This window comes from Betta splendens, chromosome 9 (assembly GCF_900634795.4).
Source record: "Betta splendens chromosome 9, fBetSpl5.4, whole genome shotgun sequence".
NCBI lineage: Eukaryota > Metazoa > Chordata > Actinopteri > Anabantiformes > Osphronemidae > Betta > Betta splendens.
In genome coordinates, this window is record NC_040889.2 from 9,059,078 (window position 1) to 9,072,567 (window position 13,490).

Sequence of the window (13,490 nt, forward strand, 5' to 3'; positions counted from 1 at the left end):
GCCTAAGTGTCTGGAGTAAGGCCAAAGCCTTTTAGACTGCGTCTTTCCAGTGCAAATTCTCCTTAAACAGCACTACTTGTGTTAAATTTAAGCCGTAGCTTGCAGTTAGATGTCTTTGTATTGCCTTGCTGTGCAAAGGTACAGTCATTTCTCCAAATTTGCCATTTTATAGTATACTATTTAAACAGTAGATGCACCCTAACCATGCAGCTCAAATACTTGCACCTTGTATGTTTCCCTTTACAACTCTGCTTCTGTGCAGGAGTTTAAGTGACGTGTTAATTTGACCAATAAACCAGATTCCATGCCTTTGAGAGTCATGTCCGCTTTGGCGTGTTTGTGAATAATAATAACAGTGTTATCAGGAGATGGAGCTCTGTTGAATGAATTGTGGATGTTTCCCTTTCAAGCACAGACTTGTCAGAGTTGTTTGACTGCAAAAGTGATATTAGGATCATTTGCTGCAGCCTAATGAGCTGTGTATGAGTGTGCACTTGTTTTCTTGTGTAGCTGCAGATCTGATACTGAAGACATCTGCTTCGGTACGTTCTAGTTCTTAGCTCTGTGTGTGCGCGCCTTTTCCCTGTATTCACTTCCCCACCTATAGGGATAATCCATCCTGTGAAGTGGTGAGGTGGAAAATACCATTATGTAGAAAGAGCTGACATGCAGCTAGGCTTGTAGGGCAAGCGAGTGTGTGTGAGTAACAGATACAGGGGGCTACTGTAGATACGGGGCGTTTAAAGGCCAGAGAGAATAAACTTCATTTTGTATTGTTTAATCCTCTCAGGGCAGTGATAAACTAAAGGCTTCAGACACAATGCATCCCATGTTTCCCTCAGCCAGGCTGGGTGAGCACAGGCACATGCCCTAGACGGGGCACTGGAAATGTCAGAGCTCTTACTGGTGCTTGTGATCCCAGCATGGTGTGGCTGATGGGGGCCCTCTTGTCTACATGTTTTCTCTGATGTAGTGCCATTGCAAGCATGTTATAACAGTTGTATCTAAGACTAGTAGTAGACTCATTCCCTTACCGTACATTGCAAAAATACTGTAACTTTAGCTGTTATACAATACAATACAATAATGCATTCCAAATTCCATTATAAACATGTATAGGAAAATATCTGCTTTTCAGTCTTTGTTAATCAGCAAACCTTGGCATGAAACATGCTGTTTCGTCTCATCAAAGCCACTGTAAAAGTCTCCAACTCTGCTTTCCCGCTGCGTCTCTGAACAGCCCGTGCAAACCTATTTGAAAGTAAAAGGAAGATACATGCAGGGGCAGATCTTAGATCTGCATCGGTATGTGAGGCAGAGTGTGTAGATTTGGGCCTGAGTTACATTAGAGTTCAAGCCCTGCCAGATCGGTCTCCCATCTGTGGCGACTGTAAACTATGGCTTCAACCATTTGGGCTGAGTCAGACCAGGTGGACACAGCACAATAAAGGATTTGGTGGAATGCAATGTGCTTCCTGCGAAACTGATTTATTTATTCATCATGGCACTAATTTACAGTTACAGTGTAGAAATATGTTCCCATGGGAACACTGGTGATGTATTGGTGGATGACATGATGGATGGAATGTGAAGGAAATCTGTTCTGTTTTATGTTTTATCTCATGTAAAACAGACTGACGGTAGTAGGTTATTGTTCAGTACGCACACATGCAGCACATAGTTTTGTGGAGCCTTTGGGGTTTGCAGGCTAATGTCAGATGTAACAGCACAAACCATTTCCTTAGATCACGGTTAATGTGCTCAATGTGTCGCTCTCTGATGGAAGTACATTCATTCCAAATGGGATCATCCATTACAGCTGCACGACCCCCCCGCCGCTGCGTCGTGTGGTGATTTAAGGTTGGGATTTATTCTACTTAGGCATTGATTATGCTCACTTAAGTGAATGTTGTAGCTCTTTCTGTTGATACATTTATGTGCTGCTCGGTACACATTTAAGAGAAGGCTTTAACACAGCTCATTATGGCTGCGCCATCCTTCAGTTGAATGCAAAGTGGAACACCGAGCAGCAGAATTGCAGCACAGATCATGCAATAAGTTACAATCACGCTGTGGTGGTATACTTACATGCTTGGTTTTAAATATCACCTTTCAGTGGGTCTCAGTGGGAGATAATGTGCCAGTAAAGTGCTAGCTGTCTGAATGGGACTGGGCCGCCTCAACTCAGTGTGGTGTACAACATTAAGTCACAAGCTGCAGCCTCCTCTTTTTAATGCTACCCTGAAGTGTCCTCTCTCTGTTGAGGAAGAAGAAAGGAGGGTTTTCTTTGTGCCCCAAAGAGTTACTGTACCTCAGTTTACTCTCGTGGACAGTTACTCATGTGTAAATGCACCTTCTGTCATTTCTCAGAAACACTGGCACCATCTCCACAAACCACCCACAGATCAAATTATTAATGCTTGATGCATGATGTCTGTGTTGGTCTCTACTGGTGAATGTGAAACTTTAATTAAATTTGATAAAGTGGTGCAAACATTTCTTAGCACAAACTTACATTTTATATTTTACAGATAAGAAAAGTGAGACTGGGTCTTTTTAAGTGTAGGCATGTTAAGATAACAATGTCATTCATGCATCATACATCATGCTTCTATAATCATTTATGGTGTCCTGCCTAAATGTGACTCACACACACACACGCACACACACAAACTATAACAGAGAGCAGGTGGAAACGGTAATTAGGCACAGTTGGTGCCTGTTATTGCAGGTTTGCCTTGGTCCAAAATTTTTTTAAGCAAGTGCAAGGTAATATGCACAGACATATTAGAAGTGATTATCCACGCTGCCTCAGCCTCGGCTTTGTAGATAATCGCTTTCGCAGGGCATTGCTGGCCCTCAGTGAGTTACTCTACAACAGGTGCATGACAAGTATGGCACCTTGTGAATTCACAACTATACAGCCCCCAAACGCATCGCAGCATGTGACTGACAGGTGCGTCCTCTGTGTTGGCTGCTCAAACAGCAAAAGATTGGCTTTAACCCTGGGATTTATCTGTGGTGATTGCATTCATTGTTAAAAGGGATAAATCAGCATGAAACTGAAGAAAAACAGTCAAAGGTGTTGCACAAACAGTTTTTAAGGACTTAAAAGACCATAGACCACAAGCAGCGTGACTGAAGGGAGGTCTGTAACCATCATAGTGATAGTTTCATGGCTGCAGATGAAGAGATGACAGAATTGTCAATGTTGAAAAGTATGAACTCGGTCAACAAAAGCCTGAATGCAACTAGCTCAACCTGGCTCCCCATGTCAGAATATTGGGGTAATAACTTTTCATGTTCATCTTTGCCTGGACCCAATAACTGCTTTTATTGTCTGGGTTAATACGGGACAGTTTTAAAGCTCGTTTGATGCTTTTATTTCATGGCTGTCATCGGAATGTGATATAAAAGTGTTTACAGGGAGCACACCTGCTAGCAACTGTACTCACACAGTGATGGGGGCTCGTATAACGCTATGCTAATCTTGGCCTGAAATTAACATTGGTCTGAATCGGGCCAGGTCGTAAAGAGAGTGGGTGGGATACAGTTGAATACCCTCAAACTAAATGAAGAAAAACAACAGGACAGAACGGATGCATGTGGAATGTGTCGTTGAATAGTCTGAAGGACTTTAACTCAGAGGAAAAACTAAGCAACTTGCAAAAGTTGCATAGAAATCAGATGTCCTTTACAATTAATAGCTAATTATATTTTATCTGTTTTTAATTACACCCTCTTTTCATGTGTATGTTTCCAGATAAGAGAAAAGGAGACTTACAATTGATGACGGTGGAGAATAATTCAACAACAGGCTCTGGGCATAGAAGCAGGTGACTGAAGGTGGACGAGGAAGACGGAAGGACTATGGGCTGCTGTTGTGTGTGGATATTCCTTCTGTTGATTTCTTACTCCCATCAAAGAGTCACAGCACAACCTGAAGGTAATAGACTACATCTGAATAAACACAACATTATTTTTTGTTTGTGATGTTTCTAATTGCTTTTCTTACATTAAAACTATAGATACCCTCTTGCTACTACGGGTAGTGATCATGGCTTGCAGCATATGTGATGCTGTCTCCTGCCCAACGACGGGCTGCTCTCCATGTGACATGTAAAGGACACCTTCAGAGGCCATTTAGAGTGCACTGCTCAGGGAGGTCAGAGCTGCTCTGGCAGCTCAGGCGCGTGCTTTTGTTGTTGTGGCTGATCAGTGTTCCCCATCTAATACCAATAGCTGAGTCACAGCCATATGTCTGATTGTCAGCGGGATCCATGAACCAGATAACATTGCAGGAGATGCTCGGGCCAAAGAAAGGGCAGCTGCTCGGTGAACACTACCTGGGTGACTGCTCCATCATTAAATCTCTGCACCTGGACTTTTAGGCTAACCCACCTCCATATTCTCCCCCAGATTGTGTCTAGTCAGGGAATTGAAACATCTGCTAGCCTCATGTACAGAACAGCACTCTGTCTGCCAGCCTGTCAAACCAAGCCCCAGGTGCTATTGGATGTCAGGGAAAGGTCAATCAGCCAATCAAAAGTTATATTTCCTCCACCTGGAAAGTGGTTGGCAAAATTTCTGGGAATTGTGGAGGGATACACACAGCCCAAAGGTATACTGAGGCCAGATTTGCAACTGTTATCACTGTTAAAGTGTTAATTTACCTGCCCTCGTATAGAAGTGGGTTATATTCCACAAGGCTTATAGTGACACACAAATGGGGTACGTGATGAAATTTAGGAACAATGAGGAAGCTGACAGCCTGAAGACGCATTATTCAGTATTCTAACACTAACAATGAATAAAAAAAGTATTGCTCGTGTTGCTCTGCAGAACCACGGAGCTTTGTAGCTTCTTTTAGTTTTAAGCTTTTGTTTAAAGGCCCCCGGTGCAAAGTGAGAAGCTGTCTGAGTCACTCTTGTCAGCTGCAGCAGGCAGCTGCGTCAGCAAATAAACTCTGATAAGCTCACAGTAAGCTACCACAAATATCAAAAAAGTGATTTGCCAGTGCAGAAAGTCAAATATTCAGAGTATACAGAGAGTATGACGGCTGACCGGTCTGAGGGTAATCGACACACAAACATCATCAACATGCCAACACATGAAGCTGCAAGTAACAGTATGTGAAGTGGCAGCCGGTAGCTGAGTCCTCTAGAAAGCCTGGTCCTGTCAGAAATGCTGCAGGCGAAGCAATGTCATCAATTGACAGGGGAGCGGGGATTAGCATTACCTTGAGTCATCATCATGTGTCTGCGTTTGATGTGTGAATACACGCACAATAATGTGGACTTTTGTCTTGATCATAATTTCAAAACGGTTACATTTGGTAAAATGGACGTGTGATGCCAGTAATACCTGACTGTAACAAGGATGAAGGCTCGGTGAATGAGGTGATGGACACTAATGTAAAACCAAACACAGCAGAAGTGTCCTGTGGAAAATAATGTAGCTCCCTTTTCCTACAGTACTGTTACGTTCACTAGTCTGGATAAAAAACGAGCGGCTCCTTCACTCACACCTTCTGATGCTTGCTTGGTTCTTGTTCCTGTAGTGTATCATTATTAGGATTATTGCTCGCCTGGCAGTGTTTTCTGCAGCATATGCTGAAGCCACTGAGTTACATCTAATGCGTAAATCAATGGTGGTCTGACCCAGAGGTGTACACAACCTTTGAGATATCAGCATAGATAACCTTCAAGAAAACCAGTCCTAATCCCTCAGCATGTGTTGCCTCCTTATCGAAGGCATGCGGTTCTCACCTGCCAGTCCAGACAGACGAATTTCTAGATAATTGATCTTGTTTTCCCGCTCATCTGTGTCTGTCTGACGTTACGTCGACCTCCAGCTGCTTTCTTGCTCAAAGTGTCAACCGGGTGGTTTTATGTTCTCAGAACACTGTGGTTAGCAGAAATGGATCCCAGCGAATGGAAAAAGCATGTGTCTGGATGGCTGATGGGCCTGTATGAAACTCAGCTAACAAAGAGCATTGTTGCATCCTCTGAATATGCATAAGCAGCGCTATTATATCACAGGGGTCCAAAATTCTATTACATTGACACTGACGTCCTTGCTGCATGCCAGGGATGTATGGGAGTGTGAGGGAGCACATAATGCTGTGGTGACACATGCCACCCCTAATGAACCCTGGGATTTTAGACAAAGCAGTAAGGGGCGAGGTAATAGAGGCAAGAAAGCTTGGTAATGAAACAGAGGACAGCAGTGAAGCTGAGTTATCACTTACGGAACAATCGGCGTTGCCCATCTCTAATCAATGCTGTCGTCACTGTGGTTTACTGCATTTGTAACACCACAGTATTGGCCTGGAGGCCGTGTGCAGACGCAGCAGGTTCCAGTGTTCAGCGTGCGCTCTAGTTATGTGTGCAAGTACAGTGGTCAATGCAGCATCGTGCAGCACACGCGCGCCACATTAAAAAGCATCTGAATCCTTTCAAAAGCTGCAGATCTGTATGTTAAATGCATTTGTTTGCGTGATCAAGGGGACTGACCCTGATTTTGGGTGTGTTTACCTTATTATTCTAAGCGTTCCTCATCGCTGTACTAAGGTTTTATTGCTGGAGTGCTCAGAATATTGATAGTCTCTTTGGCTCACTTGTGTCTCATTAAAAATTCATGGGGATTTTCGTGGCGCTCTGGATGCATGACAGGAAGGAGAGGAGCGGAAAATGCTTCACATCATGGAACAAGGCTGCCATCTGGTGGACAATGTTTGAATAATACCTGCACGTCGCACAACAATTCATCTGTTCTTCCTCCCTCAGCGTGCAGGACGGTGGTGCAGGCGGACATAGTGTTTCTGGTGGATGCGTCATGGAGTGTGGGCCAACAGAGCTTCTCCACGGTCAAAGGCTTCGTGTCCGCCGTTGCGTCCTCCTTCCAGGACAGTGTGATCGGAAGCGACGGGGTTCGCTTTGGCGTCACCGTCTTTGGGGATGTCCCAAGGTGAAAACTGAAATGCAGAAGGGGAGAGCACTGCACACACCTTTGTCCAGTTTACACACATGTCATATGTGGAACAGCGAATCGTCATGCAACACACATACTGTACAGTATGTGTATTTGCTCCTTCGTTTTTTTACCATCCTGCCTTCCTGTACTCCCTCCTTGCAGAATGCGGATAGCTCTGACAGATTACAGTTCTCTGGGGGACGTGCTCAAAGCCATCAAAGACCTCCCCTACGAGGGTGGATCCAGGAGGATTGGTGATGCCCTCCAGTTTCTGGTTGACCCGGTGTTCAGCCCCGCCGTCAGTCGAGACCATGCCCCAAAGGTGCGGAGGTTCCAACCACCTACAGTTAAACAGCACACGTACTGTATTGTATTGTATTGTATGACAGACCAAATGGAAACAAGCCTCTGCACAGAACCTGCCACCAACAACAAGTGAATTGAAATGACCTGTTGGGCATCTCTATATGTGCTTCACAGGCACAAACTAAACAGAACCAGTGTACCATTTTCACACCACTGTCTGAAACCCATTTTGAATAGTTTGCTTTACAACCATCTCCCCATCTCTGAGTGTCTGTGTGCGAATGATCTTGTCATGGGAAGGCACACAATTGAGGATTAGGATAATATATTGAACTGTGCAGCCAGAGCACATCCTCATTTTGAGGATTTCTAGCCTTTGTTCACGTCGACTGAGGGCTGAACTTCAAATGAACTGAACTAATTTTTCTTTAATAGGGAAATTATCAGTCTCCGTTGCAAACCAGCATCCTTGTATTCCACTTTGTCTTTGATTTATTTAATTATGTATTCAATTACGAGCTAAACCATGTTAAGTCCATGGGGGCTTTTATGGGTCTAATACAAGGCTGCTCCTTTTTCTGCACAAGCAAAACATTGCTTGGAGGCTGGATGGAACCTCCAGTGATGCAAACATTCAGGAAAATATTGTTTTTAGAACACACATGTCTTTTTGGGGCCAGATCACAGTTTTGATTACCAGTGGACGTTCAGACGACCAGGTGGATGCTGCAGCCAGAGCCGTAGCCGACAACGGGATTTCTCTCTTTGCAGTAGGTGAGTGTTGAAGTTGTTATTGTGAATTTCTTCGACACCCTCACTACCCTCACAGATTTTTATCTGAGCTCTGCTGGCTTATCTGCACAGTTTGCAGTTAGAAATTCATTTCCTGAACATTTGAATTCAGTGGAGTAAACATATGTATTTGTAACTTAGTTTGACGCTACAAATAGCATTTATATGTGAGAATGAATGAGTTATTCATTCTGTTCCTATACTGTATACACTGTGTAGTGTATTATTTTATGCTGGCTGCATTTACTTACAAATATCTTGTTCTTTTTCTCCTGCATGCACATAGTGTATAAGGACACAAGCCAACCTTTTCATCCTCTCAGGCAATAATTACTGCTCATTAGCCAGTGGTGTGATAATCACAGCTATTTTTCTTTGGGTGATTCAGTGCACCCCCATCTGCACCTCTGACACAGAGACCTGCACATGTCGTTCATCATGCTCATAGAGAAGTTCTGCATGCATTTTGTTTACTAGTGCAAGACCAAACTGCTTGTAGAGCATATGTAACTTTAATAACACACTTTGTTGTACATGTGGATAGAGTTTGTGCATGTACTGTAAATGTGCCCTGCATTTATTAAAGCAGTCAGTCTCTCCCAAATGTCACAGCTCCCCCTAGTGGTTTGTGTAGGGAAAGGCCTTGGAGCAAACCGCTCTAAAAGATTGGAATGAGATTTTCATTTAAGGATGCATAAGGATGTAAATCATTGCTGCTGCACTTAGGGTTCATCTAACTTTTCCCAATGCCATGATGTTTATCCTGTATATCCTGTGGCCAGGTGTTCGTGGAGTCGACGAGACAGAGCTTAGGAAGATTGTGACGCAGCCATATGAGGAGCACCTACTGCTGGGTGCTGATTACTCTCTCCTGGAAACCATCCTTCCCAAACTGTCCCGCAGAGTGTGTTTTACTGCCTCTGAACCACCACGGCCTGTGAAACCGTCCCAGCCTGGTGAGTAACGTGAATGTGCAAGAAATATTTCTGTTATTTCACACAATCCAAGATTTCTTAGATGGATGTTCTGTCAAAGACAAGCTTTACTCCCACCATTTATTTTCCCTTTAAAAAAAAAAAAAGTAAGGCTTTTCCTTTACTTTTTAAATCCATATTTTTGACTTTCTGTCTTTACTTCGCTTAGTTGAAACGCTTATAGTGGGCCCCAGAGACCTTCAGGTCAGTGAGTTGGACTACAGCTCCCTCAGACTGACATGGAGTCAGGCTACTGGCGATGTCACCGGATATCGGATTCTGGTCACTCCTCTCAACACCAAAGAGCACTCTCCCTCCCAGCAGCAGAGAGAGGCGAGTGGATGAGCAAATGCTTTGTGATAACTGAGTATCATCAATGCTTACTGTAAATAGTTTGTAAGGTGCATATTAGTGATCTCTTGTCTGCAACAGATTGATCTGAAGGCAGATGTGAGCACAGTACTGGTGACAGAGCTGAACCCCAAAACAAACTATTCCCTCACTGTCCACGCCATCTACCCCGGCCTCCTCGGAGACTCTGCCACAGTCACCACACAGACAAGTTGGTACCACTCATTATCTAGTGATAAATAAATGAACAAATACAGATATCAACTGTGTACTACTTCCTGTCATTTAGCTCCTCTGCCCCTGGTGTCAAACTTTCGTATTATTGAAGAGGGGCTGTTCTCTCTGCGTTTGGGCTGGACTCCTCCTTTAGGGAAGCTCAATGGATTCAAGATTTTTATCCCAAGAAGTACGTTGACATATGCCAATGTGACTGCAATATTGGTAATTTAAGTAATTACTTTAACACTCTAACTCAAGGCAGCTTGCATAACAGGAGCAAGGTGTTTAGAATGTATCCATTATTTCTCTGGATTCGTCAGGATTTACGATTGTTTTGCAGCCAACAGACCAGGATTCAGCTACGAGCATCTGCTTCCTGGAGACATCTCTTCTCATGTGATTGACAGCCTGGAGGAGGATAGGAAGTACACCATCAGTATTTATGCTGTGTACCCCCAAGGACCAAGTGAACCAGTTTCAATAGTGGGGAAAACATGTGAGTTCGATGACTTATACATGAGAAAATGAATTTACATATGACCTAAGATTTTTCGCAAACAAGTCTTTTTATGTATCTGTCTAAATAACCACAGGGAAAAGCTGATGTGTTTGAGTAGCATGAGAGCAAAGTGCAGTACTATTATACATCCACAGGAGGGTGATGTTGTTCAAGAGAAATACAGTATGTAAGCATCAGGTTGAAATTACACTGTATCATTTGTACTTCATGATGATCTTAGGGAACTATCTTTAGAAGCTGTGTATTACATATAACATATACATTAAATGTTTGTGTGTTCTGGATGTGTTTAACAGTGAAGCTGGTGCCGATTCAGACGTTCCTGGTGGAAAATGCCACCACTGATACGGTCCAAGCCAGGTGGACTTCAGTAAAAGGCGCTACAGGATATCGTCTGACGTGGGCATCCCAAAGTACTGCTATGTTTTTAGATATAGACTCTACATTGGACTGTAATATGTACTTTTAGTCTACTACTACTACTACTACTACTTCTACTACTTCTACTACTTTCCCTGTTTCCCTGTCTTCTAGATGATCACATAGAGAACATAAACCTTGGAGACAACTTTAATTTCTACATGATCCAGGGCCTCCATCCTGGCGCTGAATACACCATCAGCATTAATCCTGTCTTCGGAGACGTGGAGGGACCTGTCACCGCTATGAAAATCAAGACACGTAACTCAAACCTTTTCTAGACGGTACAGCAGCAGAAGAGTTGTTGCAGTATTCAAGGCATACAACAGCCCTCTCTCCCTCTGTCTCTCTCTCTGTCAGTGGAAAGCAGCGCAGTGCAGACTCTGAAGGTGTCTGCGGTGAGCACCAGTACTGCTGTAGTCTCCTGGAATGGTGTCCCAGGAGCCACAGGATACAGGCTAGCCTGGGGACCCACCCCAGGTGATATCACAGATTCCACACATGGCGCCAGGGCTCTTGATGATTCTATGCAGCATACAGTATAGGCTCGTGAAAGATGTTTTATTTGCTCACAATATGCTATTTGCATTGCGTTTTCCTCCAGTCTCAGGAGCATGGGAAATACATTACATACCGCATATGTACTGTATAGCCCACCAAGGTGCTGGGGGATTCAATCACATCGACCCATGTTTATAAAAGTTTCTTCTGCCTTTCAGAGTTTGTTGGTCGGGACCGTCCCAGGCAGTTGGCTCTAAACGGCAGCACCACAGAGCACCATCTGAAGAACGTAGCCCATGATACCGAGTACGTGCTCACCCTCTATGTCCTGTTTGGATCTGTGGTGGGGCCTGGTATCACAGCCACCTTCAGAACATGTGAGTACCCGTATCAGGAGGTCCCCACTGATTAAATATATACTGTGTAGACACTGTGTAGTTTGTTTGTTCTGCGACTCAGCAGAATCAGACAAGCGTAAAGTAGCTTACTGCTAGTTCCTCTTCCTGTCTGCTTGAATTAAACAATGTCAATAGCAATGGACTTCCATAGGCATCTACAGACTGTTAATCCCCCCCCCCCCACCTCCTTTCTCAGCTCCTCTGGGCTATGTCTCCAACTTCAAGGTGACATCTTACACAAGTACTTCCATAGATGTGGAGTGGAGTCCCATCGTAGGAGCCACTGACTACAAACTCTCTTGGAACACAGGTATTATATTAAACTTTAGTTATTTTGGTTTTGATGTTTCAGTAGGTACCACTATATTCAGTTTTATACTGCATGCACTGTAATACAATTTCTGTATATGTGCTAACCTGCAGGCGATAGCAGCCCCCAGTCTCGTTACCTGGACCGTAGCATCCTCTCCCATCGTATTGAAGACCTGACCCCACAGTCCACTTACACGGTCACTATTTGTGCAGTGTACGGCAACTCAGAAGGGCCAGAAATCTCCTTATCTCAGCTCACAGGTACAAAGTGAAAGTGAGATTTTTTTTTATTTATCCCAATTCATCTTTAGGTTTAAATAGCTCTATGCAGCTGTGGCCCATGCTAATTAAATGGGTGGGAAGGGGAAGTTCTTCATCCCGTGCTCTGTCCCCCCTAGTAGTGTCGTCCGTTGACTGGCAGGTCATGTACTTTGGTCTTTCCATTTTAATCACAGTTCCTGTCGCTTTCGCTTGTACTATGTGTCACCACAGAGCTACTATCATTTTATCACTGTCGCTGTCAATGCTAGTGTGTCACAAGCTTTAGCTGCCAAATTTATTATACTGACAAATGGTGAAGGAGAGTCTGGATAGACTTTTTATTGGAATTTGGTTTTAATGGACTGTATGATCACATGACATGTACAGTGTGTGACGCGATGTTATTTTTCAGCTGCTGTCTCAGACTCAGATCCCATCCAGGCAGTGAAGGGGGTCAAGGTTGTGGACATAGGGGTCAACTCTTTCACCCTGTCCTGGAAAAGGACACCAGGTGCAACGGGGTATAAAATCTCATGGGTTCCTTTCCTGGGTAAGCAACCACTTACAGTACAGTCAACTGTGGGAGTTGACATTCATATACAGCACATACATGCATGTACAGTATGCACACAGGGCTCACACTGTTTGAATGCTTGATCTCATTGTTCTGTGTTTTAGGAGGTGATGAGAAGTTCCACATGGTTTCAGCTGCCTCCACCACTTTTACCATCCACAACTTGCAGGAGAGCTCAGCCTATAAGATCCAAGTGTCCTGCACGGTGGGAAACAAGGAAGGAAGTCCAGTTCTGGTGACAGCCCGCACCTGTGAGTGCTGGTCTCAGATCTGCTCTCAGTCACATTTCTGGCAGATATTAGGAGCATAAGTGTATTAATGATTTGGTTTTTGGTTTCAGTGGATCTACCCAAAGTGAATGGCTTCGCTGCTTTGAACACTACAGACAGAAGTACTGTTCTGAAGTGGACACGAGTTGCAGGCGTCTCTGGTTACCTCCTGTCCTGGAGGCACATCTCAGGTCAGTGGTTTTGTGTGTTATAAGACTAGCACCGGTTTATAAAGACTGCTTGATGCAATGCACCTGTGTTGGAAAGTGCTGTGTTGTCTCATTGTTTGAAGTGAAAGTACCGTGGCACATACGTCTATAGTATGTACTAGCAAAGTTTCAGAAATTGGGTACAGAACAATACTTTTCATCCAACACAAGGGTCAAATATTCAAATAATAAAAAAACACGTTTATTATGTTCTTTTCAGTCTTGGAGACTAAAACGGAGATTCTGGGCCCTGCCTTCACATCCTATAAGCTCAGTGACCTCCAGTATGGCAGAACATATATTTTCACCATTAGGCCACTGTATGGAGAAGTGGAGGGGCCTATAAGCACTGTGTACCACAGAATATGTAAGACATTACTCTCCTTTTTTGTTGTTTGATCTTGTGAAT

The 13,490-nt window shown here is 43.9% G+C and overlaps 1 protein-coding gene across 10 annotated transcripts in view; it reads left to right on the top strand.

Annotated features, from left to right (window-relative positions):
* Nucleotides 1-13,490, top strand: part of col7a1l (collagen type VII alpha 1-like) — a 46,483-nt gene that overhangs the window by 4,175 nt on the left and 28,818 nt on the right. For 9 of the 10 annotated variants that reach the window (XR_008695521.1, XR_008695522.1, XM_041072341.2 and 6 more), the window contains exons 2-20: nt 3,764-3,946; nt 6,789-6,969; nt 7,138-7,297; nt 7,962-8,055; nt 8,856-9,029; nt 9,217-9,380; nt 9,480-9,609; nt 9,688-9,804; nt 9,958-10,113; nt 10,434-10,550; nt 10,672-10,818; nt 10,918-11,037; nt 11,277-11,435; nt 11,653-11,766; nt 11,880-12,029; nt 12,442-12,579; nt 12,708-12,854; nt 12,944-13,063; nt 13,302-13,448. Coding sequence is in view for 8 of the 10 variants with exons in the window: in XM_041072341.2 (XP_040928275.1) it covers nt 3,871-3,946; nt 6,789-6,969; nt 7,138-7,297; nt 7,962-8,055; nt 8,856-9,029; nt 9,217-9,380; nt 9,480-9,609; nt 9,688-9,804; nt 9,958-10,113; nt 10,434-10,550; nt 10,672-10,818; nt 10,918-11,037; nt 11,277-11,435; nt 11,653-11,766; nt 11,880-12,029; nt 12,442-12,579; nt 12,708-12,854; nt 12,944-13,063; nt 13,302-13,448 (2,611 nt within the window). In the remaining 2 variants the exon portion in view is untranslated. Of the gene's footprint in view, nt 1-3,763; nt 3,947-6,788; nt 6,970-7,137; nt 7,298-7,961; nt 8,056-8,855; nt 9,030-9,216; nt 9,381-9,479; nt 9,610-9,687; nt 9,805-9,957; nt 10,114-10,224; nt 10,300-10,433; nt 10,551-10,671; nt 10,819-10,917; nt 11,038-11,276; nt 11,436-11,652; nt 11,767-11,879; nt 12,030-12,441; nt 12,580-12,707; nt 12,855-12,943; nt 13,064-13,301; nt 13,449-13,490 lie in introns of those variants that run through there. The other variant, XM_055511218.1, reaches the window with a different exon arrangement.